At 49.1% G+C, this 20648-nt stretch overlaps 1 protein-coding gene and 1 long non-coding RNA gene across 3 annotated transcripts; one reads left to right on the top strand and one right to left on the bottom strand.

The window, feature by feature from the left end:
- Window positions 1–720: 720 nt before the first annotated feature.
- FFAR4 (free fatty acid receptor 4) lies at window positions 721–19654 on the bottom strand. Of its 2 annotated transcripts, none has more exons than XM_082721354.1 (3): window positions 18743–19654; window positions 10352–10480; window positions 721–3212 (listed from the first exon to the last, which is right to left on the bottom strand). In XM_082721354.1, the coding sequence occupies exons 1-3, from the start codon at window positions 19307–19309 to the stop codon at window positions 2823–2825; spliced, it is 1086 nt and encodes a 361-aa protein (XP_082577480.1). In that variant the 5' UTR covers window positions 19310–19654; the 3' UTR covers window positions 721–2822. The 2 variants fall into 2 exon arrangements, with proteins under 2 accessions (XP_082577480.1, XP_082577479.1); XM_082721353.1 differs by having other exon boundaries at window positions 2541–3212; window positions 18718–19402.
- On the top strand, window positions 5195–9744 carry LOC309859988. The gene is made up of 3 exons (XR_014309068.1): window positions 5195–5319; window positions 7245–7458; window positions 8881–9744. It is a non-coding gene; the product is annotated as an uncharacterized lncRNA (long non-coding RNA).
- Window positions 19655–20648: the final 994 nt, after the last annotated feature.

Here is a 20648-nt window from a genome sequence, read left to right as displayed (position 1 = left end):
TGTGGCCAAAATGTTGAGGTAGAGGTGGCTGGGCGCTTCCCTGGAGGAAGGAGATGGGGCCCTGGAAACCAGATCCAGGGGAAGATCGTGGTGCCTCCCGCTGGAGTGCAGGAAAGAGGCCAGCTGGGGATAGAAGTAGCGGGGCCGGGGGGATCACCAGTGTCCACACCATCGGTGGCACCATGAACTCAGTATGTCACTGCATGCAGAGCCATTTGCCCTCATTCCTCGGGAGCCCCTGGGAGCCTCGGGGCTTTATCTGGAAAAGGCATCAAGGTTTTGGTACCAGTCTTGGTTTTAAGTCAAAATCCAGCTCAGATACATATTAGCTGTGTGATTTGGAGATGCTTATGTGGCTTCTCTGAGCCTCACTCTTGTGAAATAGGGGGAAACAGTACCTGCCTGATGGGGTGTTGTGAGGGTTCCGTGCGAGCACTGAGAGGCCGTGCAACCCCGGCGATGAGGCCAGGCTGACAGCTAGGAAAGGGCAGGGCGCGTGCGCAAAGAGATCGCTGCCTGCAAGCTGGCATATCAAAGAGCCAAGGGCACCCTGGGTCCCCCCGCTTCGATGTGCTTTGTTCTCCCAGCAGCAAAGCCGGGAGATAGGCATCTGGATATGGGAACGCTCTGCCCGCTGTTCACACTGGACAACAGGATCTCTGGGCCAGACTCTCCAGCCTCGGTTTGACGATCCCAGACGCCTATTAACATAGCCACACCTCACTTCACAAAACAACTTTAATGCATCAAGATGAACAAAAAAAATCTGTCTTCTTTTTCTCAAGCTTGTGATCCCCATAACTCTCACTTCAGAAACAAGCTGTTCAAGAAACCTTGTGAGTGACAGCAACCCGCACTGATTGACTCTACAACGAAGATTCGTTGACCCCCTACTGTGTACCAGATCCTAAACTGCTGCACATGCCAGTCACTGCCCCACCTCCAAGTGACAGTTCCTCTTTGGCTCTGGTTTCTTCGTCTCAGGGATATTTCATAAAACCAAAGACCTATAAACATAACCCGATGGCTTCTAATATCGTATCTTTGGCCCAAGTCCCACATCCCTGCATCCAACGGCCTACTTTCCATTAGCATCTCCTTGGGATCTCAAATTTATAACCCCTAAACAAAACTCTTGGTTCTCCCACCTGCCATTCTTCTAGTCGTTCCCCTTTTTATGGCCTGGCCCGCCATCCACCCACTGTCAGGAGTCACCCTCGAATCTTCTCTTTTCCCCACGTTCTACATCCTGTCCATCAGTAAATCAAGCTTGCTCCCCAAAGTAGTCCTGAGATCCTTTCTCACAACCCCCCACGAAGGCCCACGAAGGCCACCTCCCCCTCTGACTTTCCTCTTGTTCTACTTCAGTAGCCGCCTAAATGGTATTTTTTTTTTTTTAACTTCTTGCCCCTTGGGGCACCTGGGTGACTCAGTGGGTTAAAGTCTCTGCCTTCAGCTCAGGCCATGATCCCAGGGTCCTGGGATCGAGCCCCGCATCAGGCTCTCTGCTCGGCAGGGAGCCTGCTTCCTCCTCTCTCTCTCTCTCTGCCTGCCTCTCTGCCTACTTGTAATCTCTATCTGTCAAATAAACAAATAAAATCTAAAAAAAAAAAAAATTAATAAAAAAAATAAATTCTTGCTCCTCAAAGTCCATTTCCTGCACAGCAGCCAGAGTCACATTTAAAGATACAGGTTGGGTCATAACAGGCTCCAGTTGCAGACTTCCAGTGGTTGTCCACTGAACACAACAAACTCCCTATGTGGCCTCCCAGACCCTACTCGGTCCAGCCTTGTACCTTCTCTGGTTTTAATCAATGGGCTCCAGCAGGGCACCCCTCTATCCTGGCACAAAGGACAGTTTGTAGCTCAGTCAATAGTTTGCTTCCCCTACACCAAATGTCTTTGCACCAGGACCAGTGTCTGCGAGGTCTGCAAAGCCCCGCTCCCCTGGATTCAGATGGTTGGCTCTTTCTAGTGGTTTACCTTTTGGCCCAAATATCATCCCCCAGAAAGGTCTTCCTAGACCCCTCCCCACCCCATCCAAATAGCCATCATCGTCCTATTTTCTTCATGACGTTACTCCACACTCTATGGACTTCTATTTATATTATCTACGGATTTCTGTTTAGGGCTTCACCCCCCACTGAACAGAACGTAAGTAAGCTCCATAAGGGTAGGGGCTGGGGCTGTCCAACCACAGCATGTACTTAAGAGGACCTGGCAGGGGGATTAGTGAAGGGAATCTCTCGTGCTTTCACATTCAGTGTTTTGAATCATCCTTTCTCCTCTCTGATTTCATGACACGGCTTTTCCTAAAGGGGTCCGTGGCATTTCTTATAAGTGAAAAACTAAAGTCACCTTTAATTATTCCTTAGAAATTCCTCAAGTGCTTTTGACATTAGTGAATGGTCTTGAGGCCTTGCACGTCTGGGGAGGGGAGTACCTAGATGGCCGTGACACCTTCAAGGAGAAATCTGGGCCCTGGATCATTTCCAAGACTCATTTCAGAAACCAGCTTTACACATAAGAGATGGGATTGCTGAAGTTATAAATAAAAATTCATTAAACTCAATCATATTACAAACATACTGAAAAAAGTTCCTATTTAAAAGGAGCCCACAGCAAAACATTTTTATAAAGGGCAAAACTGTTATACTGAACGATCACCCCTTAATTGACGGGTGCTATAAATGTGTGTTTGCATAGGTTACACTTTCTTGAAGCAGGCTACATGGATGTGATAGTCCTGGAAATTAATTCCCTTTGAAAACATATTATGGTCTTCAAGAGGGTGATCAACTCTGCCTATGGAGAAAATTTAATTAGTTGGAAATAATAGACAGATCGTTTCTTCTGACAGACGTATCTGTAAACATGGCTCCCTTTTCCGGGTAGAAGAAGCAGTGAAAAATTCTCCTCCATTCATTCCTAAACAGTGACATGTTATAGAGAATGGGGTTCAGGGCTGAGTTGGCAAATGTGAAGGCCACCACCCAGAAGAAGAGGGAAGGCCAGATGACCAGGTCTTGCTTGAAGTTCTGGATCAAGATGAGGAGGATGGTGATGATGATGGGGCTCCACATGATGAAGAAGGAGATCATGAGCAGGAAGAGGGTACGGAAGAGCCGGAAGTCCTGCTGGGACACACGGATGTGGTGGTTCTCTGAGTAAGCTAGGTTCACCGTGAGCCTCTTCCTTGACGCCTTTGTGATCTGCAGAAACACAAAACAGAGCCAGACCACTATTTACTGCAGGATGTTGGGGAGTTCGACTTTGGAGGAGCAAAGTATCCATCCTTGGAATCTGCCATCCTTGCTGCCCTGGGACAATTTGGTTTTGGAACCTTGGAATGAGAGCACATGTCTCAGCGGCCTGGCAGCTGCCTGTGCTCAGGATGCTCTAGGGAAGTGGGGGAACTGGCCAAACCCCCTTCCCCGGAAAGAAGGCAGAAAGTCATCCATATCATAAATGGAACTGATGCAGAGAAGTGAAAAGGCTAAACTGGATGGTCTAGAAGGGGAAAAAAAATGAACAGAAGCACATTGCTATGGTCTGAATGCATCCCCCCCCGTGATATTTTGTGATGCAGCCCAAACCAGTAAGATGCACATCTTCCCTCATTATTTCTTTTCTTTTCTTTTTGAAAAAGATAAGTAAGGAAATGTATAAAAGCAGTATGTACAAAGGCAGTACAAAGTCAACCAATATGATACTGATGCAGGTCAAATTAAAAATGTTAGGCCTGGGGATGCCTGGGTGGCTCAGTGGGTTAAAGCCTCCACTTTCAGCTCAGGTCATGATCTCAGGGTCCTGGGATGGAGCCCTGCATCGGGCAGGAAGGAGCCTGCTTCCCATCCCCCCCCCCGCCCCGCTTCTCTGCCTGCCTCTCTGCCTACTTGTGATCTCTGTCTGTCAAATAAATAAATAAATAAATCTTTTTTTAATTTATAAAAATAAAAATAAAAATGTTAGGTCTGTGGCCTCCTGTACCCTTCATTTCCACTGGCTGGAAAAGATCGGTGACCAGGGTCCTGGATGTCCTTCTGGGAGTGATCTGCTCTCACACACATGCCGGGCCATGGGAACACTCACGGTCTATACTTCTGCTTTGCACACTCATGGGACCAAGCCACACACCCAATTCTTAACCCTTCTTGTTCACTCACTATATTGGTGCTCCTTCCATATCTGACCAGAGAGAAGGCCCCTCATTCCTGTTATCTTGTCAGTGGTTCCAGAGGTTCCAGAGTCTGGCTGTACCAGGATTTATCCAGGCCCCTACTGATGGGCATTTTATTTATTTTGCCTTTTTTAGGGGAAGGGGTACTGGATGAAATGGCAGCATACACCCCTGTCCATTTCCCCTCCCCTCTGAGTTGTCGGGTGGCACAGGGGCAGTGGAGATGGCATGAGGGTATGGCCAGTCGGGCAGAAAGTGTGCACTAAACCCCCACACTTGGTTCCTCTCCTTTACAGGAAAAATTGAAATGGATCCTAGTCTTGCCACAGGCCCCCGAGGTGCGGGCAATAGAAGGTTGATGGAGATAGGAGGTTGCTCATTTGTTAAGACAGCTGCGGCCAGGAATCAGCCTGAAAACGATGCCTGGAGTGTGGGCCATTTGGGAATGATCACCTGATCAGTGGGATCTGTTGGCACCACCCCCAGCTACATAGAGACCAACCCACAGAAGGGGACTGTCCCCTCACAGGGGTGGTCACGTAAGGGACGATTCCAACAGCAGTCTCATCGTTTGTGCTGTCCACATGGCTTGGCCAAAAGACTAGAGTTCCGCATACAGTGTCTTAGACATATTTTGGGGGGTGGTGTTGATGTAAGTTCCTATTTATCGAGCACTTACTATGTGCCAGGCCCTGTACATTATCAGTTCTGTGACAGAGGTGCTTTGATGATCCTGATTTTACAGAGGAGAAAAGAGAGGCTCAAAGAGGTTGAGGAACCTTCCCAGCCGTACCCAGCTAAGCAGTCACAAAGCTGGGTTTCAAAGCTGGGCCATCTGACTCCAGCCCATGCTCTTCATCTTAAACTAGCTCCTTCCTACCCTCTACTATTTCCGCCAATGGAAATCCTCCTGCCTGACCTACAGTTCCAAGCTTTAATGCCAGCAAGACCAAGAAGGCTTCCTGGTTCCTCTCCCACGTGGCATCCCGCCATGCTTTGTTTCACATACAGGCCACGTGACCTGTGTCATGTGGCCGACGCTGCCGCATCAAGGCTACCTCTGACCACCAGCGGACTACAGGCTCCCTGGGAGCTAGGCCGCCCCAGGGCTTCTGCGGGCTGACTCACGGTCTGAGTGGGTAAGTGGTTGGGTCTGTTTTTAGCGATGACTGATGCTTCCATTTCCTCTGCCTGTGATTCCCACAGCTTTCAGGGAGTGAGAAGAAAATGGGCTTATTATAATCTGGTGTGGCTCCTTGCTGCTCCCCTTCCCACGTTTGATGACGAGACTAGTTAACTTTTACCCAGGCTTTAAAATGTCTTGTCATTGCACAGAACGCTTCATGTGTTTCAGGAGAAATTCAATGTTCGACTAACTTGACGGTTAACTTTAATCCTTGAAACAGGCCTATGGGGTAGGCTCTGTCATTGCTCCATTTTGGGGACAAGAGATGGAGGCTCTGAGATGTGAAGTAACTTGCTCAGGGCTCATGGTCAAGGGCGGGAGGGGGAAGCACACCTCAGGGGGTGGTGTCTGAGCTTTTCTCTGTGGGGCTGTGGGGAGAGTGGACGGTGTTCCCAGGAATATGGTCCATGGCCACCATGTCCAAGTCACCAGGCAAGTGTCTGGGCCCCTGTCAGATGCTCACTTTTGTGGGTCTGAGTGGGACCCAAAACTGCACTTCTCACAAACCAAGACTCCCAGGTGGTCCTGCTGACTAAAACAATTTAGGGCGACAGATTTGGGATTTTTCTCCCAGTTCTTTGAAGTGTCACTTTGTAAACTGTCCTTTTGAGACACACTGCCTTCAGACCCGTGTGAGGATCCGAAGGGAAACTTCTCTCCACCTCACATCTCTGCCACTCCGTGCCTCCACACCATGGTTGCCAACGAGTGGGTGCAGGGAGACGTGGGTCCCCACTAACACAGCTCAGGTCCAGGGGGTTGGCCCTCCTTCAAGGGCTCCTGTGTGAGGGCCGGATGTGGAGAAGGGGCTGCATGTTCACAACCTAACACCTTCATGTTTAGCTAAAACGGAGTTCCTTTCCCAGGTGAGCGCTGAGATGGGGAGGGTTGTCCGCTTCAAGCCAGATACTCACTCGGCGAACATTTACTGAGCCCCTACCATGTGTCACGTACTCTTACAGGTGCTGCACAGTCAGCAAGCAAGTAGGGAGCCCTATCCACCCTGCTTTCCATGCTAGGGTATACATGGAGAATGAGGAGGGGGAACAAGAACTGTACAAACGGCCCAGGGCTAGAAGCATCTCATCTCGCCGTGGCAGTGGTTGGTTGCTGGGGGATGATGTAAACTAAGCCCCAAGAGCTAGAAGGAACCACCTCACTGAAGGCACTTGGGAGTGACCAGGAAACTAGTACTCTGGGAAAGTATTGATTGGAAAAATCCACCAAAGGTTGTAATAGCACACTTGAGTCATGAGGAAAGAGGATGGAGGGAAGGCAGAAGGGTGGATAACGTGGCCCTGAGCTGGTGGAGCAGCTCTAGGAGGAAGAGCCCTGCTGAGGCCTGCTCTTAGTCCTTGCATCGGGCAGAAGCACCCCCCGGGGCAGGGACATTCGAGCAGTGTTCCCCAAAGGAGATCCACAGGGCGTCAGTGCAAAGAGATGCTCTGTGGGGAAAGGGGGTCTGTGGTCGGATTTGGCAGCGCTGCCTCCTCTATTCCTGTGTTGGAGACTCTCAAAGTACGCGAGCCTCATAGAGCCCCTCAGAAGTCCTGCAGTGAAGAAACCCACTTAGCCCTGATCAATCAGCATTTCCCAAACTCATGGGGTCATGGACCCCTTTTTAAACATCTAGCAGCCCATGGCACTCTAGAGAGGGCTTTCGGAGAGATGCTGCTTTAGAGGAATAAAAGATCAGGGTGACTTTAAAGAGGCCCTTCTCAGGCCCATACATGGAAACTGAGTCAGAGGCCACACTGACAGGCCAGAGGAGGGAAAGGGGTGGCGGGTGGAGTTACGTGTCCTCTGGCTTCTGATGATTCGCTAGTTGTGTCTCTAGGAATATAGCTGATTAACACTGATGTTCAATTCATTTTACAGAGTTACGATCTTGACAGAAGAATCTCAGCTGAAAAGCTGATCCGATGTTTCTGAGTAATGAGTATCTTCAGCGGGAGAGAGACAGGAGCAATGAGGGCCCGTGCAGACACTCCTTCCGTCTGGCATGCTTTCCTGCTTCCGAGCTCCCCACCCGGCAAACCCACAAGTCCAAAGCCGGGACAAACAGCACAGTCCTCCCGGGAAACAGGCAATAGTAAGTCTGGCTGGTGGGGTGGAAGGTAAATTTTTTTAAGTCTTCTATTTGCATTGGTGTGATTTTCAAAATCACAATGCTAGATCTCTTTCCAATTAAAGGCTAGCAGCCTGTTCAAATTTTTATCATATCTATACTCTCATTTTATTGTGTTAAACAATCCACTGAGGCCTATCTAGCTCGACAAAACTGCTGCCCACAGTAGTTAAATGACTTGCCTAAGGTCACACACTGATAAAGCTTGGACTAGAATCATGGTCTTAGGCCTTTTTGTTCAGTGATCTTCCCTCTGTGCAAAAAGAGACAGTACCGTAAGCCCTTTCAGTGTGACCCAAAGTCTGCGTCTTCCTCATTCAGTGAGTGTTTACGGAGTGTCTACAATGAATAAGCCAGGCTCTGTGCTAGTCACAGAGCTACAGCAGGAAACAAAACAAAGTCTCAGTCCCCATGGAGTTGTAGTCTAATGAGCAAAACGGATGCTTTACAAATAAATACACATAAATGGAATACAACAGGGGTTATAAGTCCACTGAAGAGAAATAAATCCAGGTACTAAAGGATTAGAGAGTGATGAGGAGGGTCTCTGGGGAAGAGCCTTTTGAGCAGAGACCTTCTAGAGCAGGGGAGTGGCCCACACAGAAATTAGGGGAATAGAGATCCAAGAGAGGAAATCACAGGTGCAAAGGTCCTGAGGCAGTCCTGTGTTGGCATGTATGAGGAAGAGCAGTGTTTCTGACCTGTCTCCCAACAATCCTGCACTGTCTGAGCCATGCCATTCTGCAGATGAGGGAGCTGAGGTTCACAGAAAGTAAGTATCTTGCCAAAGGCCACACAGCAAGGATTCAAAAACCCAGGTATTAGAAGAGACCTTTCTTGTCTCCCCGTCTGCCTTTTGTGGCCCTTTCCTCTTCCCTCTCCTTCCCCTCATTCACTTCCTACCTCTGCAGGGCACTCAACGGTTTGCTGTGTGTTTTCACACTGAGTCCCAGCACCACTCCCTTCAGAGTACCAGGGGTTCATAGCATTGAGCAACAGCACCATTGTCTATCTGCCCCTCCCCTTTCTGGGTTAAACCTCCTTCTGGATCAAGAATGTGACCTGCTCACTCTTGACCAATCTCCACTCCCCACCAACACGCTGAATAGAACAGCTCCTTAGCAAACGTCTGAGGAATTAAAGTGTTGGACCCCGGGGCCAGACTGCTCGAGTGTAAATCCTGATCCTGCTGCTTTTACGCTGTGTGATCTTAGGCAAGTTACTTAGCCTCTCTGTGCATTGGTTTCCTCATCTGTAATTCTTAACAGGATTAAATGAATTTGTTCCTGACACATTGTAAGTATTTCATAAATATTTGTTAAATAATTTTTAAAGAATTCATTCTAAATTCTATCTTCCTCTTCCCCTTACTCCTTTTCTTTTAAGGTAATGACAGCTCATACTGACATAGCATTCACACATGTTGGGTCCCCATTGCAAGCATGTTACAGACCTTAACTCCAGGCCTGAATCTGCCTCATACCCTTGAGCAAGCCCCAGGCTCAGTGTCACTGAAGCAGATCACAAGTCAACGGGTGGGGAAGAGTCTGGGGAAGAGTCTAGAGAAGAGCATGGCAGGCCATCTCCCGCAGGACCCAGAATCAGCAGACCTGGATGGAGCTTGGCCTAGTTTTGGGTTCTGAGCATTTAAGAAGCTTACAGATCCTCAGCTACAAAGAAAGGGCCATAAAAGTGCCCAGAGACCAAGTGGCACCTACAAGGCCCCACTTCAATAAGTTCATTTGCCAGGGGACCTGTAATATGTGATAAAAACCGAGATTCAACAACTATAAACCTCCAAGAAGACTCAAGGTTTTGCATTAAACCTTCTGAGATGAGCATGAACACATGCCATTTGCCGGCACCGTGTGAATGGGCTGCGTCCGGAGGTGGGAGCCAAGCCAGCAAGGTCCCCTCCCTTGTCTCTGGACACACTCACTCTTCAAAGGTAGAGATCACTTCCTGGTTCAGCATACTTTGCAAAAGTGCCTTCTCTGGAAGTGTGGGGTAGCAATTGGGAAGGATCTTCTGGTAATGTTCTGTTTCTCATTTTGTTTCTGGAAGCTGCTTCTAGGAGTGAGGTCAGTTTGTGAGCTGTGCCTGTATGCCGGGTTTGCTTTCCTGGATGTATCTTATACTGCAGTGAAAAGTTCTTAGACATGAACATTCTCCATCACTATACTGCTGTTTGTAATGGGATATCAAGGGACTCAACCCAAAGCCCATAAAATAAATTATGTCACATCCGTACAGTGGAACACCATGACTCTATTAAAAATCATGAGGCAGAGATATAAAAACAAATATGGATAGATATTGCAATCTGGTGTTAAGCCAGAAAAGGAAATTACAAATAGTGTTATCTCAAATCTGAAACAAACAAACATTGTTTTGAACCATGACATATGGTTGCTATTTGACCATTTTACATGGTTTATCATATATATGTAACATATATATATATATATACACATGGCATCAAAGCATGTATATAGGTAAATTTGTAAGAAAAATAACCTGAAAATGTACTTTGAACTGTTAACAATGGGAGTAGATGTTTAGTTTCTGCATTATACCTCTCTATATGTCTTTAATTTTTTATAATGAGCTTTGTATTACTCTAGTGGTCAGCAAAATAATAAAAATCTTAATAGTGGTCACAAAGATATCACTTTAAAAAAAAAAAAAAGAAGAAGCCAAATTCTTGCCCCACAGTGTTGCAGAGGGGCAGACCTGGGCAGGGAGCCAGGACTGGACTGGTGTGAACCCTAAGGTAACTTCTGACCTGGCAGGCTGATTCTCTCTAAAACATTCCAGCCTCAGTGGAGTTCAGCTATGGTGCTCGAAACACACATACCTGTAAAATTTTGGAGTAGCTGATCACAATGAGCAGTCCTGGCACCAAGAAGTTCAAAGTTGCAAAGGACACATCCCAGGAGATTTCTCCGGCAATGCTGGGCCAAACCAGTGTGCAAATCGAAATCTCCTGTCACAAGAAGGAGGAGAACGTCATTTCCATGGTGGCTACTTATTTGGTTTTAGCTCAGTCCCAGTAGGAGGGTACCCGACACCATTACACTGGTGTTAGCACGATGCAGCTAGGGTGACAGCACAGCTCAGCATCCCCTCCCCCCCCACCCACACAAACAAGCTACAAATCACTTCTCTCTGACCCTCAGAATAACCACAGTCATTATGCCCGTTCTCCAGGAGATGCAGCTGGATCCCGGCGTCACACACCGGTAACAGCTCAAGTTAGTTCCTGGGCAGGACTCCAGCCCCAGTGCTCTTTCCACTTGCCTGGACTAAGCGGCCAAGAGCCCTTGAGCCTTCTCTGCCAAGTCCCTCACTTCACAAATCACAACCTGAGCCCTAAGAGGTTACATAGATTGGAAGTGACATGCTGCGCACAAGCATAGAGAAACAGGCATGACATTGCAATGCAGTCCACTGCGACGGCCGAAGGCACCAGAAACAATGTTAAGGCACGAAGGTTCATTTAAGGGACGTGGAAATGTCTAAAATGTGTCTAGCTGCATCAAAGAAAGCCACGGCTCATCCCAAGACAATACTGAGGCCCAGACTTGGAAGCTCTATCCTCACAGGTCTCTCCCAAACAGAGTGGTACAGTACAGCCCCACACAGGTCTCCAGCGTTCAAGATGGAAAACTACCAGAATGGGGCCAAAAATCCTGGTTGGTGATCTTGCTGCTGTCAGTATGTTGTGAATTTAAGGGTTTGACACTAATTACCAACCTCAAAACATGTGGGGACCTTATTACATAATTACCAGGAGCCGCCACAATAATCTCCTCCAAAGAATAAATAGGTCAACAAAAAGAGATCTGTCTGTCTCTCCTCCCAAACACAAATTTCCCATGTCGGCTTGACTGTAGGAATAAAACCATACAGAAATCAAGTTGTCCTAAACATGTCTAACACATAGAACAGGCTTTCAAGAGCACATCCTGTGTAAAAAGAGCATATTATTGACTTCTGGTGGACAAGGCATCTTAACGAACTGTAGTCGTGGGATTCACTCATTCATTCAGGCAACATGTGTTGAGCCCTAAGCAAAGGCAAAGAACTTGTGTCAGAGACATCATACCTGGGTGCTCAAACTCAAAAACAAACGAAGAGGCCCTTCTTTTCCTGTACGGTATTAACAGAAAATAGTAAGTCTGATATTCACCGAGCGTTTATTCTATGCTAAGGAAGCACTTTACATACATTATCTCATTGAAGGTTCACAACAACCATATTGAAATGCATGTTATTATTTTTCCCATTACACAGAGACGAAAACTAAGGCTTAGAAACCTCTTCCTAAACCAAGAGCCTAAGACACTAAAGGTGTAGTTCTTTTTAATCATGTAATATCTTCCCCAGAGAGCTAAGTGGTTATAAAAAGAAATCCAGGGACCTACCAAGAAAACTCTTAAGGCAAGTCAAGGAGGGAAGAATACTTTAATCGTATTTGTACCTTGAAAGGGGGGTAAGAATGTTGCTTCCTTTTCCTATCTCATTTAGATGGTTCAAAAATGTACTAGTAATTCCAAAAACTTGTTCCTTCATCCCCATCCCCACTGTCCATGCCTGAGGGGACAAAGTGCATTAGGTCTCTCCGCATTGTGGTGACTGGAAAGAAATGCGTGTCTGTCAAGGAACTTCTGAGTACTGGCACTGTGGTGATTATCTCGAGATGATCTCTGCCCACCATGCCCTCAGTCTACTACGCTGGTGGGCAATACGGACCAGCAAATACACGGAAGCAGCCATCAGAAGAGACAGATGCCAGTCCCGAATGTGCCTTGGTCTCTGATTTTTATACTTGAGCTAGGAAAATGCACAGGGAGGGCAGAAAAACAGACCCCAGAACCATTTCTTAAAACCCCCAAAGGCTTCCACCTCTTTCCAAAAGCCTTCTTCAAAATTTCTGCGGAAATCTCTCCAGGCTTAACAGGATTTTGTAGAATGTGTAACAATAGAGCCAGATGTCCTCCCTACGATAGGAACAAAGAAGTCGATCCCCAAACACTCTGCCTGTATGAGCCCTGCGCTGCTGAGGAAAATGCGTAGGTGTGAATGGACAGACACCTGTGTACACATCCCCGCCCACGCCCACACACGTATGCGTAGACAAAAGACTGAAAGGATACATTCCAGAAAGTTAAGTGTCCATTTCTAGGTGGGACTCGTTATTTTTGCTCTTTTGGCTTATCTGAATTTTCTAGAATGTGCCCATATTAACTTAGAAAAAAAATGGCGGTAAAAGTCCATTTTTAAAAGAAATGAGGATCAAATGTTAAACACAGATTACCATGCTAGTTTAGCAAACCTAACCAGCGATTCTTCCAAGAAAAACAAGGAACTCATCCAGGAAGTTCCCCAGTTTCATGACTGATGAAGACGCTCCTTTACCTTCATGGAACTCACTCCAGGCACAGAGTGTGAGAAGGAAGGAAGATGCGAATTTTGCACAGCACCCCCGTGCGTGACGGAAGAGATGGTGCTGCTGGCCCGTGTGGACTTGAATGACGGATTTATAGGCTCTTTAGAAAGCTTTATATGGTATGAAGTGCAGTGTTTACCCTCATTAAAAAATCTAACAACAGGCACCAGGTCCACAGTCAGAGAGCTGGCCTGATATTATAATTTTGTTTTTGTGGGAAAATTTGACTTAGGTTATTCTGATCCTAGGTATTCTCTCCTGGGCTGTAACTTAGGAGGGAGCGTGGCAGTAAGTCGGCTCTGGAAGGTGGAGATGTGAATCTTGTAATATTCTCTATACTTTTCCTGCACATTTGAAATGCTTCCTGATTTTAAAAAAAGAAATTTGAAAACCCAAAGGGCGAGGCCTGCTTTGTCGCTGAGCTACAGAAGCAGGGCTAGCCAACCCAATGGCTGTCCTTTAATTGGTTTGTTCAACCACTCCAGACTCGAGCCCTGGTGTCTGCACCACTGTGAGGCCACAGCCCTCAAGGGGGCCCTGATGTGCTCAGGGAGAGAGAAAAGTGTAAGAATCTTCAATACAAGGCAGGGAGCCCCAGTGCTCAGAGCTACCGGGGACAGGCGAGCACAGAGGACAGCACCAATCCGCAGGGGTTGTGTCGGCTGTGCCTGGAGGACTGGGGCTTCAGTCAGAAGAACAGGGAAGCTGGAGCTCAGCGTTGGGACCAGGAGGGAGGAAGGCAGGAGGCCACATACAAGGGTCAAGTATAGTTAAGGGTGACTTGTATCCCCAGCCCAACCTCCACCTCTTCCGGGCAATCTCCTCCATGTCCATGGCTTCTTTTCCAAGACACGGCTGCTTTTTCCAGCCCTGTCTTCTCCTAAACCCCAGACTGGCCCCTGTGCCCTGAGGACATCTCTGAAGGATGCCTCACAGGCATGTCAAGCTCTGATGTCCCACCCCAGAAGGCTCCGTCTCCCACCATCACTGACTCGGGGCATGGAGTCACCATTCCCTATGCTGCCAGCAACCTGAGTGTGGGCTTTCTGCTGTCTCCTTCCTCCCTCCCCACTCAGAGGGAACCTTTAAGTTCTGCCCTACTGGCTATCCAACAGACCCCTGTAACTCAGTCTCGCTGGCGCACCCCTCCCAGGCCACGCCGTCTCTCGCCTCGTATGCCTCCTTCAAGGGGCACCTGGCCTTCTCCATCTGGCCCCACCACTCCTTCCAGCACCATATCTTGCCAACACATGGGTTGTCATGCCTGCAATGTCCCTCCAATTCCCGACATCCGTGGGGATAGCCAACTGCCTTTCATCTTCACCCACAGCTAAGATATCACTCCTTCTCTTCTGAGAAGACTCCCCTGTGGATGGGGCATCTATCTCTAGGCACTGCTCCAATGCGGACCCCTTTCCACCCTGGCTGACTTATTTGAAATGCCACCTGATGCCAGCTGTTTCCTGCCAGCTCCTCTAATGATGCTTCTCGGAGTAATCCTGAGGATCCCCTTGTAAATCATTCTCCCTGTGCCACCTCTTTGAACGAAACGGAGGACTTCAAGATCACTTTAAGGAAGCGGGAAACCCAGTGAATATCCCCTTGCCGACCAGCTTCCCAACAGAAATGGAAGAATTTATCAATGCGAGAGAGGAACTTTCTTCTGTCTTAAAGGTATCCTCTAATAATACCAAAGGCAAGCAAACGGTGTTTCTCTCCTCAGCCAATTCACACTCAGCAGAGACACGATGGCGTTCCGGCCTGGTATTAAATTGGGGCAGGCAGAGCTGTAAGACAGAGGGCTCCTAAGGAAGTGTGAACTTGCGGGAAAAGACACAGGGAGAAAGACAGCCCCGGGCTAAATTCTAGTTCCGTCTCTTGCCTGCTCTGTGACTTCAGGCGTTTCCCTCTTTGGAAAATGAACATACCAACACCTATTCATAGGGTTTCTGTGAGAACCAAACTGGGCCAGGGTCTGAGACCACCAACATTGTCGATCCGTGCACCTCCTTGAACAGGATGCCATCTTGGTCATGTGACTCGTGGTGCGGGCAGCGGGGAGGGGTGCTCGGTAAATGTTTATGCAGTGAACAGGCAGCACATTCTGGCCAGGGTGGACAGTCCCCCCCAACCTGCTGATGAGGGTCAGTGCTCTAGCAGAGCCACAGCACACAGAGGCAGGAATCCTGTTGGAACAGGCTGCGTTGAGCTGGCTGAGATGTCTCAGTTGCTAGAATGTGCCCACCCTCTTAAAATGGCAGTCTATTATTTTACAGCAGTCAGAAGAATTACACCATTTAAAGAATGTTTAAAATATTTGTAACCCAAGATAAGGAAACTAATAATAGCTACCAATTCTTGAGTGCTTAACTCTGTATGTGCCAGGCGTTGGCCCACTCACTGAACCCTGGTCCCCACCGCAATTCTATAAGGCTCTACTGTCATCATGCCCATTCTGCAAACGAGGAAAGGAAGGTACAGAGGTGGGGGGCACTTGCCTCTGTCGCACAACTCCTAAATGCCAGAGATGGGATTTAGACTCAGAATGCTGGACTCCAAAGCCCACACTCTGAATACGAAATTAGCTAGCATTTTTAGCATGACTATCATTTCATCCTCGCTACAGGGAAACTTAAGGGAGGCTGGTCACCCTGGACTGGGAGGCACCCACTGCCCAAATGGACGAAGGTACTCATGTTCCCTTTTTCGGGAGCTGGGGCACTAAACTGGCAGAAAGCTCTGTGAGGCACTGTTTCCCTAGCTCACGCTCCTCAAGAGGAGGCGGCCAGTGTGTGCTTGAGGTTAGAGAGTTCCCTCAGCCGGTGGTTTGAGTCGGAAAGTGTCCCCCATCCAAAAACTTCCGTATTTAGTGTCCAAGTAGGAAGGGGCGGGCAGAATCTGCACACAGGAAGCTGGGAATAGAGAATTAAGAAAACAAGCTTTTGCTAATTTTAAATGTGAGACTCTGTTCAGTCTAGCCTAGATCTTTCTCTCCTTTTTTTTTTTAATGGCCACACTCTTTTTTTTCCCCCCTGTTTCTCATTCTTTTCAACTTATTTCTTCAATCCCTGAGCCTCAGTTTGCTCACCTATAAAATGAATTGTTTCCTCCATGTTCAGGTCACAGCCCTTGAGGAACTGGGCAGTTTTTCTATTTCTTGGCTTATTGGCAGGTGCATGTGTTGGGAAAAGACAAAAAGGATGGAGAGTTCAAAAGGACCATCTGGTTTTTCATGACAAGCTCCCTTGCTCCATGTCTACTAATTTCAGGGCTAATGGATTGTGGCCAACTCGCCTAGCTCTCAGTCTCCTGAGGTGCTTCTGAAGGGCTCTCCCAGTGGCTTTGCCCAATCCCTCCCCAAAGGCTCTATGACCAAGAAGGTGTTTCTGCATTAATACAAGAGGGGTCTGCATGCCCGCTCCAAGGGAGAACCATGACATAAGTCTCCATGGAAGCCCCTCACAGCTCAGTTCTGATCATGGGAGTGCCGTCGGGGGCTCCAACCACTGAGACACCCTACCAGAAGTAAAATACAGGTCACAAAACAGGGCAGTTCCTCCATCTGAGCGAAGGCCTTCTCGCTCAAACCACCACCTGTGTCCACGTAGGCAAGCAGTTTTAGTCTGGGAGGGGACAAGAGCCTCACTTTTTTACCATTATTTGCCAGTTAAGTCCAAGGGTACCTAAAACAGTTGTAAAAGGGAGGGGCGCAAGGTACTTGTCTGGGAACCTAAGATATCCTGAAGATATATTCTATTAGATCTTTAATTTCCCGAGTGTCATTTTTTTTCTGTAAGGAAAGAAAAAAAATGGGGAAAAGTCCCTCAAGTTCTGCGAAAAATACAGAAATGCTGTTATTCAGTGAAAGAATGACTTAAAAAATCAAAGGACTGATGGCAAAACCTAGCCTCCAGCTGATCCAGTGGGTCTGGGGTGAGGCCTGGTCTTTCATTTATTTCTGAAGCATCTGAGTGATCCACTTTGATTCTCGAGTACATATGGGCTGAGGAGGACAGGATTACCCACTAGGGTCCTTGGTCTGCTATGCTGATGGCACCCTGATGGGCAAGCTTGGCAATGGGCACGCTCAGCTGAACCCCGCCATCCTGGCCCCCACTTGAGGGGGCATGGCCACAGGCGTCCATGTTCTTTGATCAAGTGCCACAGGCCTGACATGGTTCCTGCCTATTAGTCATTCAAGGCCTTAAAACAAAACAAAACAATCAAACCCCACAATGTATTCCATGCAAAAAGTAAACAATTAGGAAAGAGACTTTTAGGTCTGATTTGTGTTAAAAAGAGAGAGAGAGAGAGAGACTGTTTACATGGATTGCAGACTTCTCCTCACATGCCATTAAAAGGCTTGTGTAAGAGACGGGTCTGGGAGACCCCCAGAGAAGCCCACATCTGCATCGGTGCCCCAGAGCACATACGCAGGAAGGCATCCTGTGCTCAGACGACACCCACCTACGCAGCAGGAAATCTTCCTCCAGGTCACATCTCACCTACCTTCCTACCTTCTCACTTCCTTCTGGTCACTGAGCAGGACTGTCTTTGGAACTGTGGTTTGTGACAGTTTTGCTCAGGCCAGAAAACCAGTGAGTTGTAGAGAAAGGGAGAGGTGGGAAAACCCACTTAGGGGCAACCTTTGGAGAGGCTGAGCCCAGAGCAGGACTCACACCTGCCTTTATTAAGGGCGCACAGACTTAAGTTCTTTCTCTATCCCTCCCTATGAGGCACAGAAAACCTAGCCCATTGGGAAGACAGCCAGAACCCTGGCCACTGTCCACCCCGGCCACTGTCTACCCGGCCGGCCCGAGGTGCCGCATCTGGGATTGAATCTCGGCACACAAACTCCACAACAGCGCAGTGGGGCAGCAGCAGGAACAGATGAGGACCACAATTTTGGACCGTGATTCTGGACTGCCCAACCCGAGTGGACCCGAGCCAATGTCATGCACTGCCCGGAGAACTTTTTTTTTTAAGGTCATGGACCCCCACAAAGATCCTAATGACAACTCTGAACACACAGCTCAGAAGAAAGCTCATCTCCCAGCCTCCGGAATCTGCCCAACATTTGGGCGCTTAGGATGCTCTGAAGCCACCCACCATGCAAGGCTCCAGGCAAGATACTGTGGTCTAGTCCAATCCTTCTCTCTCGCAGTTGGAAAAGCTGAGGCCCCAGGAAAGTATTACAACACCCCTAGTGGCAGCATCGGGTCTGGGGCCCCTGGGTCTCTGCTGCCCTTTCTCCCTGGCTCTCTGCTCCTGGGTTGTCAAAGCAGGACCCTCACCCAGCCAAGGCTGAATGTGCTGAGCAGGCTCTCAGCTCCTCCTCTCACTTAGGATGAGATGCCCCGAGCAAGTCATTCTGTGGTCCTCAGCTTCCTTATACATCAAGTGGATGTATGCTAGCACCCACCCTGCTAGAGAGCAGATTTCAATATACACGAGTGCCATTAGCCATTCCGGATGCTCAAAGTTCCATCTGGTTGGCTCCTACACTCCCCGCTTATTGCACTAACCTCAACATAAAGAGCAAACTTTGCAGGCATTTGGGGGACTCTATTTACAAGGCTTTGAAGGGCCTTTACGGGACCTAAGTTGCTGCAATGAAATTCAAGAGCTAAAACTTCAGAGCACTGGGCACAGGGACACAACGATTAAACGCAACAAATTGCCTATTCTCGTTCTGTTGTTTTTGGTTACTCATTGCCCCGGGTCATCGCTTCCGTGGAATCCGCGCTCGCCAGCCCGCCCCAGACACCTGCCTGGCGCGCACCGCCCGGCGCTCACCTGGTCCTGGCCGGAGGGCCGCTGGGGGACCACGCGGAAGAAGACGCAGAGGGGTAGAGCGGACAGCGCCGAGTAGCCCCAGATGAGCGCCAGCAGCGCGGCCCTCGCCCGCCGCCCCAGACCCCGCATGCCGCGCTGCAGGCGAACGATGCACACCATGCGCTCCAGGCTGACGGCCGCCAGGGTGAGAATGGTGACGCTGCCGCTCAAGCTCATCACGTAGAAGAGCAGGTGGCAGGCGACCGGGCCCAGCAGCCAGGCCTCGGTCCATCGCACGGCCAGCACGGGCGGGATGGCGCTGGTGAACAGCAGGTCGGCGCAGAAAAGGTTGAGCACCAGGCAGGCGGTGTTGCCGCGGCGCCGTCGGCGCGCCACCAGCACCAAAGCGCACACGTTGCCCAACAGCGACACCGCAAAGATGAGCGCCAGCACGACCGTCTCCACAGCGGTCAGCACCAGCCGGTGGTCGCCCTTAACGTCGGAGAAGAATGGGAAGCGGGTGCGGTTGGCCCGCTCCAGGCTGCGCGGTGATCCGGTGCCCGCCGCCTGCGCGCACTCAGGGGACATGCCGGGCGCCCGGGCGGCCCGCAGCCGTCTGCGAGCGCGCTCATCTGGGAGGCGACTGAGCGCCAAGGCGGGGAAAGAGGGAGGGAGGCGGTTGCGACATCTCCCCTCTGGCCCCCTCCCGCCGCAGGAGCGCTGGCGCTGGGCGTTGCGCACTGAGCCCGGGGCGCGCGGGAACGAGGAAGTGCCAGGCGTCGCGCTGGAAACACCCGGGCTCGGCGGTGGCCTCACGCCCTTGGACTCATGGGGGAGGGCTGGAGGGGCCGGGAAACCCCACCTAGAGAAACCCCTAGAGACCCTGCAGGGCCTCCCCAGCTTTTGTCGTCCTCCAAGGGTACCCTGTGTGTGAAACCCTTAATGCATTGAAATAAAATTGACTTAGGGGTGTCAGAGCTGGACTTTGGAGATCATTTGGGAGATCCGTGTTGTTCTGACTTATCAAAGAAGCCCTTTCTAGGTGACTGGGGGTAGATTCCAAAGCACTTCTGCAATGGGCCCAGATCTTTTTGGGGGAGAGGGAATCGTTTCTCATTGCTTAGTAACATGTGACCTTGGCTAGATTATTTTATTTCTCCTTTCCCCAGGTTTTTTTTTTTTTCCCATCTATAAAATGGGAATAAAATATCTCATTGGGTAATTGCAAGGATCATAATAAAGAGATGAACACTGGGCACATAGTAATTGCTCCTGAAATGTCATCAATTATTAGTTACTATAATAAAAATCTATGTACATTCTGCATTCTGAGCAACGAGCAAGGATGCAAAAATGCTTTCACATAAAAAGAGTGAGGTCCCAAAAATCTTGAATAAGCTTGGCACCCCAGAAAGACAGACATTCCACACTTTTCAGGCCGACACACAGGCTGCGGATGTGTCTGAGAGACCCCAATTTGAGAACCACTGGGCAATCCAGTCCCCTTATAGATAAGGAAATAGGCATAGGGAGAAGCCGCTTGTCCAAGCTGGCTCCTGGGTAGTGATAAGAGCAGTGCCATCCCCTACCCTGTATCTTTCCACCACCCCCACATTGTCTAGTTTTCTGTTATAGTCAGGCAGTATGAGAAAGAAAAATGTGCTTGTGGCCCTAGACCCAGTGACAACTTCCCTGGCCGGCCACCTCCCCCACCTCCTCCCTCCCCTTTGCCATACTCCCAGGCCTCTCCCAGCGGCACCTTAGGTCTGTGTATTTATTCAGGACTTGGCACACCAGCCTGAGGTGCTGCCTGGGGAGGGGATGCAGTCTGCTTATCACTGTGTCCTGTGTTGACAGTGTGACCTCCGACCCAAAGAGCAGATTTCATGTCCGTGGAAGATGTTCAACTGGAAACTTGAGGAAATTC

This window comes from Mustela nivalis, assembly GCF_964662115.1.
Source record: "Mustela nivalis genome assembly, chromosome: 2".
NCBI lineage: Eukaryota > Metazoa > Chordata > Mammalia > Carnivora > Mustelidae > Mustela > Mustela nivalis.
Note: the sequence above shows the minus strand (reverse complement) of the source record. Positions and strands in the feature narration are given on the sequence as shown.